At 30.3% G+C, this 10,012-nt stretch overlaps 1 protein-coding gene across 1 annotated transcript; it reads left to right on the forward strand.

The window, feature by feature from the left end:
• Window positions 1–505: 505 nt before the first annotated feature.
• Window positions 506–9,018, forward strand: LOC126715183 (uncharacterized). Its single transcript, XM_050415663.1, has 6 exons — window positions 506–697; window positions 3,125–3,183; window positions 3,740–4,195; window positions 6,088–6,210; window positions 7,660–8,075; window positions 8,222–9,018. The coding sequence occupies exons 2-6, from the start codon at window positions 3,153–3,155 to the stop codon at window positions 8,795–8,797; spliced, it is 1,602 nt and encodes a 533-aa protein (XP_050271620.1). The 5' UTR covers window positions 506–697; window positions 3,125–3,152; the 3' UTR covers window positions 8,798–9,018.
• Window positions 9,019–10,012: the final 994 nt, after the last annotated feature.

Raw genomic sequence — 10,012 nt, forward strand, 5'->3', positions numbered from 1 at the left:
TGTTTAATTGCTACATAATGGATTGAAAAAGATAGATCCAACCATGTTTGACGCCAAACTTTATAAAAAAAAATTAACAGATGTAAAAACATATTTTACAATAAAAAATGAAATTGAGAAAAATAAAGTATCGTTTCTGTAACTATTAAACAAATTATTTTTTTAAGAGTATCATTAAACTAACTCAAATATTTGGGGAGTTCAACTCCTATTTTTGTAGGCTAAATTTTCAAAATGTATATATATATATATATATATATATATATAGAGAGAGAGAGAGAGAGAGAGAGAGAGAATTTTTTAAAATTTTGGGGGGCATGCCCCCGCCCCCATGTGTGTAGCTCCGCCCCTAGCAATTTGACGAAATGCTTCCTTCCAACTGCATACGACAAGCATTGGATGAAGAAAGACGAAAAGAGTCGGTTTTGTTTCAAAAAGGACAACTACTTTCCAAATCACGTAAAAACAAATATCGAATACAAACTATACCTAATCCACCTTTTGGAATACTTTTACATAATTTAATACGTCTTTGTTTGACTGCTTGGTTAAGATTTAAGCACATTTGGGCATTGCGAACACCCAACAATTGATTCCACACTTCTAGCGTAGAGGAATTGCCTTCAAGTATTAACAACATTTGCTGGTCTATCCTGACGAAAGCTCCTCAATCCATTTGAACTAAATCATTCTTCAGGTAGATATGTCATGTATGCATGCATTCACTTCTTTTATTTCTCCTGATGCCTTTCTTCTTTCATATTTTGTTATTTTGTTGGACTAAAATATGTACGCGGTTTGGTTGCACTATATCATCTTGGTGTTTTTACTATTTCGCACTTACAGTCGCAGACACCTTATTTCAATGAACATTTTTTAATCAAGTACAAATATAAAAGCATATGCAAATCACAAGCGTGCAATTTATCCAATGCTTTTCTATCAATACTATTGATAAAAGGACAGGACCAGAATTTAATTTTTTTGGTGGCCAAAGTTTAGAAAATAAATTTGAGCATTTTAAGAATATAAAAAAAATACTAAATTTCAAAGTTATATAAAAAAAATAAAGAGATAAAATAAAAAATTTACTAATATTTATTTAGTGACATAGTATTTCTTACAATTGTTGATCTGTTTTTATTATAGTCACATTTACTTTATTAGGGTACACTACATATACTGTTTTATTATGTATCAATCAAAGCATGTCATGTCACTAGTTATGAAAAAAAAAAAGTGTATATAAACTTATTGTAGCAGTTGTGAAAGTGGACACTATCAAATTTGGGCCTTACAGTGATGCCCCAAATTTGACATTAAATTTGATATTGTCCACTTTCACAATTTTTTTAACCATTTGAGATAAGATTTTTTGTCATAAAAAGAGAAAATTATTTTAAAAAATGTTTGGAAATAAAAATATATTCTTTTCATTTCATAATAAACTAAATTGATAAAAATAATTTGATAATCGATGAAAAAGTAAATACCCTAACCTTCCTAAAATATCATTTAATTTGTATTGCAAGTTAGGTAACATAACTCTGAAAAATAATGTGAGTTCCAGTTAGCTCAGGTAAAATATCTGATATCGATGGTTTAGTAAAAGATCTAACATTCAATTTTCACTTACACCAAAAATCGATTGGTGCATTAGTCTGGTGATAAAGAACAAAAATTACGGAGACAAATGCAATAGGTTGAAACTTTATTTTTATTTTTTTAAAAAAACTTTGATAAAATATAAATTACTATAGGCATTACTCTTTTCACAATTTTTTTTTATAATCCACTAACCCTACTTTATTGTCTCCTATCTACAATTTGCCACCTCTAGTTTGGGAATTTTTTATTTTTTATTTTTGAAAAAGTTATGTATGTTGTTAACTTATTATTCCCGTTAAGACTCAAACTTCTCTTAAAAAATAATAATAATAAATTAAAAAAAAAAACCCTTAAGACTCATACCTAATAATTAAACACAAGCCCTGAATTGCCAATGTTATTCTTAAAAATATGGTATGCTCTCTCAATTGAGATCTATTTAATGATTTTGTCTCTTGCCTACGAGATCTAGGTGCACCATTTTTTTCTTTAATAAAACAAACACATCAACATCAGCCTAATCAGCTGATTCACATGAAACTCATATCTTTTCATGCTGAACCTCAAAGAGACGAGTTTTAAAACACGCTACTTCTTCAATGAAATTTCTTGACAAAGAATTCGTAAAAAAAAGGCCTGAGAGTCTTTCTCCGAATTAAGAAAAGAAGATTAAATTTTTTTGTGCTTGTTGTGCTAATTTGGCAAGAGTAAAAATCATTATAATAACTAACTTGTAAATTTATGCATGTTCATGAGATACGAGTGCTAGATACATGATAAAATTTTATCAAGTTACACCTAATGTAATTCTAAGCAATGTTACACCACCTAATAACTTGTTATTGAATCAATATTTTGAAAATTCAACCGTGGAATTACATGTTTTATATGTTCTTAACATGCATGCCAATTTTCATATCAATCAGATATTATTTACTATTTGATCTATAAACTCATTTTTTATGCATTATTTTATACTACAAAAATTTGAATTTTAACAATTGATTGATGACATGACTATTACTCTTTAATCACCTCGAAATTTTGCAAGTATGAAGAATATACGAAAATAATATAATCTAACGGTGGATTTGTCAACATTCGTATCAAATTAAAAAATATTGAGCGGTGTAACTTGAACTTAACCCTATATATATAATAATAATAATAATAATAATAATAGCAAATGTTATTAATTTTCTATTATGCAAGATTTTAGTTTATGTTACGTTAGATTTGGTCTAGATCTGAACGAATCCTAAGCTAAAGCTAAGTCCAACATATATATATGCCATTTTCATAATTTTTTATCAAAACATTTCCCCAATTCTTATTGTCAACAATTACCTTAATACCTAGTCCAATTCAAGGTAATTGTTGACATGAGAATTGGGGAAATGTTTTATAAAAAAGTACGAAAGTGGAATATATATATATATATTTATATATATATATATATATATATATATATATATATCTATAATTTATACGTAATACCAAAATCTTCATTTTTCAGGTACACAAAAGCCAATTGATAAGTTGAAATGGCGACAAAGGATTTCAATTCAAACGACGGTAAATATTTTACTTTGCCATCGGTTAACCTGTTATAAGTGTAACATTTTATATTCCATTAACTAAAAACTTGTCATATATGAATTTTTTTCATTATATAATACTAAATTTTATAACGAAAAAAAAAAAATCAAACATAAAATATCGTACAACCTATGGGATTATAAAATAAAACGAGCAATATGTCTATTTCACACACTCACTTATACACAAAGTATACACACTCATACTTTTGCTCAGAAATCATGACTTGATGTCTCGATTTTAGTTGAAAAAATTGTGCATGTGTACTATGTGTGTAATAAACATTCCCCAAAATATAAAACTAAAATAAGACAAATTCTTATTTTATGAATGGTTTTGATTATCACACATCTACTATTTCAAATCTCTTTTTTCACATCTAATTTATGTGTTAAAATGTGGACATTTTCATATCAATTGTGGATATATGTGTGAAATAATGAATGTGAACTAGTGTGAAACAATATTTTTCCTTCTATGAAATACTTGCACTACAATTTTTACTAATCGGTAAGAAGAATTTCTCTTACAGATGAAGCAGTCAATATAGAGTGTAGGAGGCTTTATGTGGCTGCGATGAATGGTGACTGGAAATCTGTTAAGGACATACCAAACATTGAAAGAAAAATTACAAAGAAAGGAGAAACCACTCTTCATATTGCTGCTGCAGCAAACCAAGAAGAGTTTGTGAAGAATTTAGTGAATAGATTGAGCTGCGAAAACCTAACAGCTGTAAACATTGTTGGGAACACTGCTTTGACCTATGCTGCTGCAACTGGAAATGTGAATATTGCCAAGGCGATGATGAAGAAAAATAGTAACCTGCCAAATCTAGGTATTAGGGTGAAACCACTCTTTATGGCTGCTTCGTTAGGACACAGTCAAATGGTGCAGTTTCTTTATTCTCAGACTAAAGAGATAGTTTGCGGGTGGGATGAAAATGAACAAGCTAAACTATTTATCAGTTGTGTCGAGGGTAACTTATACGGTAAGCATAAGTAATTATAATGTTTTTTTTTTTCTTTTTTTTTTTGGGAGTGGGGTTATAACGGATTGATTTTGTCATTCCAGAATTTAAAGTTCAAAACATTAACCGTAGTTTAAACATTGAAAATGGTATTGTTAAATTAACACAATCTAAGGCATTCATTTAATTTCTAAATGAGGAAAAGTTACCCAATTTCACTCATATTCTAAATGTGGTATCAAACTATTAACAGACTGGAGATTTCGATACCGAATCATATTGATCGGTCATCTTCAGCTCATAGCTTAACTTTTTAGCTTTGTTGAACTTTACTATGCTAATAAACTAATAATTTTTTAATTTGGATAATTATTGGTTTACATTTATTCATAGGGAGGGGGGGGGGGGGGGGGGGGTTGCTAGGGGGCCATGCCCCCCCTTGGATTTTCAAAAATTGCCCCCTCCCTATATTTAATGTTAAAATTTTAAAATATTGAATAAATTTTTGGTGATTGCCCCCTTTCCTTAAAAAAAAAAAAAGTATAAATGCTCTTTAATTTATTGTTGTCTCATTTATATTCATTTTAATATTTTTTTTATACAAGATAGAATTCTACTCGAACCTAATCTAAGTATATATGTGTATATTGACTTGTTTGTCATATATAAGTTATTAATTTTAGGAGTATTTAAAGTATAAGTTAAAGAAAATATATAAGTAAATCTCTTTAGTTAAAGATTTTTGTTGTTTTCCAAAAATAAAGACGTACATATTTATATAGAGAGTTAAGACTACCGTAATACAATGATATATTTGGCTGAGTAATACTAGAGTTACAAACATTTTAAAAAAAAAATTTACAAACTGCTGATGTGGTGAATGATTATTGGTAATGAAAAAATGATATTAATGGTGGGCCTAAATGAAAACTAATAAGAAGTTTACCGCATCAACATTTAGTAAAAATGTTGTAAAATAGTTTGTGAGTGTAGTATTACTCCCTCCGTCCCACTTTGTTTGTCCTGTTTGAAAAGTCAAACTTTTTAAGAGAATATCATTTATTCTCTTGTCTACCTTTTAAAAATGTATAAGTTTCCAAAACTATCATTAAATAAATTTATCAAAAAATTGAATTAGTAAATTAATAGGGATATAATAGGAACATTAGTAAATTAATAACTTTTTATTTTTAGAAACAAGACAATATTTTGAGACATTCTAAAATGGAATAGAGGACAAACAAAGTGAAACGGAGGGAGTATTCTATTTGGCTTGGCCCCCTTAAGAAAATTTTCTAGCTCCGCCACTGTATTTATTGTTCATGTAAATTGTACACATGTATTTAGACAAAAAATCTCTCTCTCTCTCTATATATATATTGTAAATTATTCTCTCTCTCTCTCTCTCTCTCTCTATATATATACATATATATAGACAAAATTTAGGTACAATATCTTAGATACTGTTCCTTAGGTTCTCCTCTTAAGATTCAGCTATATGACTACTTTATTGAAAAGTATACTTCCATTCAATGAGAAAAAATCCAAATGACAGAATCATAAGAGATGAACTTAAGGAACAGTATCTAAGTTTTGCTATATATATATATATATAATATATGAGATTTTTGTCATAAAGAATTCTATCTTAATTATTTAAGGGAAAACTAGTACATGAGGAGAAAAAAAGTTGTCAAAATAAACTCTTGCTTTTCCTTTTCATATGATTATGTCATGGTTTACCTTGTTTATCTTTCCTGAAAGAAATATCAACACGTTCCTTCTCAATATTTTTTACTTTATCAATAAAACATAACTAAATTCTAGTATACTACAACGCAGGGAGAAGAAAAGGAATGTCGTCCATTAATATTTTTGCTTGGAATTTTTGTTTTTGGTATAAAATAATGCAGGAGTAGCATTGGAAATGCTGAAGGCCAACCCTAATTTTGCTACCGCTAGAAACACGGATGGAGACAGTGCATTGCATGTGTTAGCTCGCAATCCTTCTGCATTTGTTAGTCAAACTCGACCACGTGAGTTTTGTTTTGGATTTTTGTTTTTTTGTTTCCTGTGAGTTATTTTGGGTTATAAGTTGACTCCAATTGACTTAATCAATTATCCTAGTTAATTAATTAATTAATTCAATTACATGTAAAATCTAATTAAATACACAACCAAATTGCCAATCTAGAGTATAGTTCAGCGAAAAATAAATTGACATGGTCATATGGTCATGATGTGTAATATTTAGGTCACCACTCTTGAACAATCTACTAAAGAAAATTCGAGGTTACAAGTACAAGTACAAGAGATCTAATTTTAGCTTAGCTCCAACCCAATTATCCTTTTTTTAGTGGTAGACCTTTTTAGTTTGCACGGATCTCCCATTGACATAGTAAACTTCAAGGTGTACAACACAAATCTCCTAAAAATGTAGCAACTGCACCTCAACATCTTGATAGCAGTAGTGGCTGGTGCAGAGTTCTTCACAGCAACACGTTTCAACGATGAACCAGAAGTAGCTCGATAGAATACCCTAGACGCACAAAAGTTGCAACAAGTTCTCACCGATGTGTGTCGGTCTTGTGTATGATGATGGCTATGAAAAATGGTATTTAAGTACTCTTAGAACCCTTAGTGAACAAATTCCAAGATTGCAATGTCATCAATAATAGAACTAAGAATTTTGTTATTCGAAGCTCAATCGATCGGCTACTGTGGTATAAGTAACCTCAATCGATCTATTTCATGCACATTAGCACATAAATCAAGGAGAATTTATAGAGCTTGGATGAATGTTGTTAATTGAGGAAAAGAAAATGTGTAGTTGTAGTGAGAAGAAAAAATTTGCGTGTGAGAGAAAAGAAAACAATTAAATTTTTTAGCTGTTAGACATACATAAGAGAAGATAAATTTTTTGTTTTCTCAAGAGAGAAGTTTTTTTGGGTGTCACAACCACGAAAAGTTGTTTTATCTAGGGTGAGTTCTTATTATTTCCTAGAGAGAACATATTATTGTATTTGTTGTGGATCTCAAGTTAGGCAAAAAACTTGAAAGGATATTGTAAGTGATTTTATATTAGTGGATTTATTTGGAGTTATTTTGGTTGTTATTTTGTTTTGTTTTTATTATTATTTTTTTTTTGTTTTTATTGTTTTTTGTTTTTTGTTTTTTTTTTTTTTTGTTTTTTTTTGTTTTTTTTTGTTTTTTTTGTTTTTTTTGTTTTTTTTTTTTTTTTTGTATCCTTCATGTTAGTGGATTTTATAGCGTAACTCTTTTTATATTTTTAAATGTAGTAGATATCTTGATAAATTTAGTGATAACATTTTTAGAAAATGATTAAATTTCTTAATTGATTTTCTTATTTCATACAAGATTTGCGGTGCACATTCACTTTTATTCTGTAGAAGATCTACTCGATTCTTTAATATATTTATTTCTCCTTAAAGTATGACTACTTTCTTTTTCACTGTCAATTCCAGGGTTGAAGTTAAAACAGGAAAACTCGAAGCAATCTCAAGCCAATAAACTATTTGAAAATTGTCTTCAGGCTTACAGAGGTGATGTTGAGAATTCATCAGTGATTCCACATGTTCTGTTTGATGCAGCAGAAGCAGGAAATAATGAGTGCTTGATCATGCTTATTCGTTTTGACTTTGATCTATTATGGAAAACAAGAAATAGTAAAAGCATATTTCATGTAGCTGTTGAGAAGCGCCATGAAAGCATATTCAATTTACTTTATGAGGTAGGCTCAATTGGAGATCTAATAATAAATACAAAAACTGAAGATACAGGCAACATTTTGCATTTAGCTGCAGGATTGGCGCCTAAAGAGAAGCTGAATGCTATATCAGGAGCAGCTCTTCAAATGCAACGAGAAATATTATGGTTCAAGGTACTTATATTCTTTGAGTAGTATGTGTTGAACATTTCATAGAATGTTCACTCTTGTTTCCACATAGATTTCATTTCTACCTAAACTTTTCAGCGTTTTTGAACTAACAAGTCTCATGTGATATTTCCTATGATTTGTAATGGAAGGAGGTGGAAAAGGTTGTACCACCTGCGTTCAAAGAAATGAAAAATGGAAACGGGGAAACACCGTATGTTTTATTTGCGAGGACACACGAGGAATTAAGGACGAAGGGAGAGAAGTGGATGATGGACACAGCTGAGTTTTCTATGGTGGTTGCTACACTAATTAGCTTTATAATGTTTACAGCCATAAAAGCTGATAAACTAAAGGAGAGTCCTAATCTTTTTATGGTCTTCTCAGTTTCAAGTGCAATAGCATTATTTTGCTCATCAACATCCCTAGTAATTTTCTTATCCATCCTTACCTCGCGTTATTCATACAACGACTTTCTTGTGTGGTTACCTATTAGGTTGATGATTGGAGTCGCTTCACTTTTCATCGCAATTGCCGCCATGATGGTTACATTTTCTGCATCCTTTTGGTCAGATAATCATAATCATCAGGAATTGCCCTTGATCTTTGTTGTCATTGGTTTATTCGCTTGTGTGTCAATCTTAGGCTTGTTGCTGAAGTACCGCCTATTTGTTGATATAGTCCGATCTACCTTCTTTCGGTTTAAGAAACGTCGACGTCTACTTTAGGAGGAGGTATCCTATGGTCTATTATGTAGCGGGTGTCTTACAGTGAATCCAACACTCCCTGCAAAATGCTGGCGTATAAAATAATTGTTGTTACTTTAACAGGAATGGTCAGTCAAGTGCTAACTACTCAATCTTTCTGTTGCTTTCCTTTCTACGTATGTGTGAAATGACTATGAATAAATTTGTATTATAACGCTGGATGATGTTAAACACATATAATCTTTTGCATTTAATTTTAATTATCTTTTGCATCTTTTCAATTATTATTTTGTATATTTATCTACAGTGTTATCTTGTACTAGCTTTGAACCCGCATCCTATGTAGGAGATGTTTTATTTATTTATGAATGTGTAGGAGATGTTTTGATAACAAAGAAAGATCAAAGTCCATAGCTTTCCAAGGTTCTATCCACGTGGAGAACATGAATCCGAGAAACCCCCCCCCCCCCCCCCCCCCTGTTGTAAGTGAAAAAAAAAAAAAGATTGGTAGAGAAAAAATTTGGAAAATTGAAGACTATATGTAAACTAAAACTTGTTTAAGATAAAGTAACAATCCAAGCTACCCAAGTAAAATAAATCTAAAAAAGTCTTAAAAACATACAAAATCAATTCTATAATTCAATATAATATTTTAAACTACATCGCACTTTTTGCACCCTAAACTATGACCATTGTTACACTATAACCATTGTTACACTTTGCACCTTGACATTAAGTTTGATGTTAACTTGGATGGAAAAATATGACACCAATTGAAAAGACCTAATTGCCACTCTTCTCAATGCTTTAAAAACAAAAGATAAATTACACTTTACCACTCTAAATTATACTCCTTATTACACTCTGCACCCTAAACTTTAAATTTTCATACAAATTAACAACAAACTTAATGGCAGGGCGCAAAGTGTAATAGGGGTCATACTTTAGGGCGCAAATGTGTATTCAAAAAGTTTGTGGTGCAAAGTGTAATATAAAGTATAGTTTATAGTGGTAAAGTATAATTTCTCCTTCAAAATAAGCATAAAGATTCCAACGACCTGTGAAAAGTATGCTTAGGCAAATTCAAGGTGAAGCATAGTGCTGCTCCTTCAGCAAAACAGGGATACAAGCGATCGAGCAGCAAGATCCCAATTCAAGATAATTTTATGAGTTAATGGGATATCTTTATGATCCAACCATAACATGAAATGAGTACAATAAAGCAAGCTTCGCATA

This window comes from Quercus robur, chromosome 2, assembly GCF_932294415.1.
Source record: "Quercus robur chromosome 2, dhQueRobu3.1, whole genome shotgun sequence".
Taxonomy (NCBI): Eukaryota; Viridiplantae; Streptophyta; class Magnoliopsida; order Fagales; family Fagaceae; genus Quercus; species Quercus robur.

What these genes read in the sequence shown, in the direction of transcription:
- LOC126715183 (XM_050415663.1), top strand. Translation starts at nt 3,153, where the DNA reads ATGGCGACAAAGGATTTCAATTCAAACGACG. An exon ending in GGATTTCAATTCAAACGACG is followed by an intron (nt 3,184 to 3,739) that starts GTAAATATTTTA and finishes TTTCTCTTACAG; the next exon opens with ATGAAGCAGTCAATATAGAG. An exon ending in TGTTAGTCAAACTCGACCAC is followed by an intron (nt 6,211 to 7,659) that starts GTGAGTTTTGTT and finishes TGTCAATTCCAG; the next exon opens with GGTTGAAGTTAAAACAGGAA.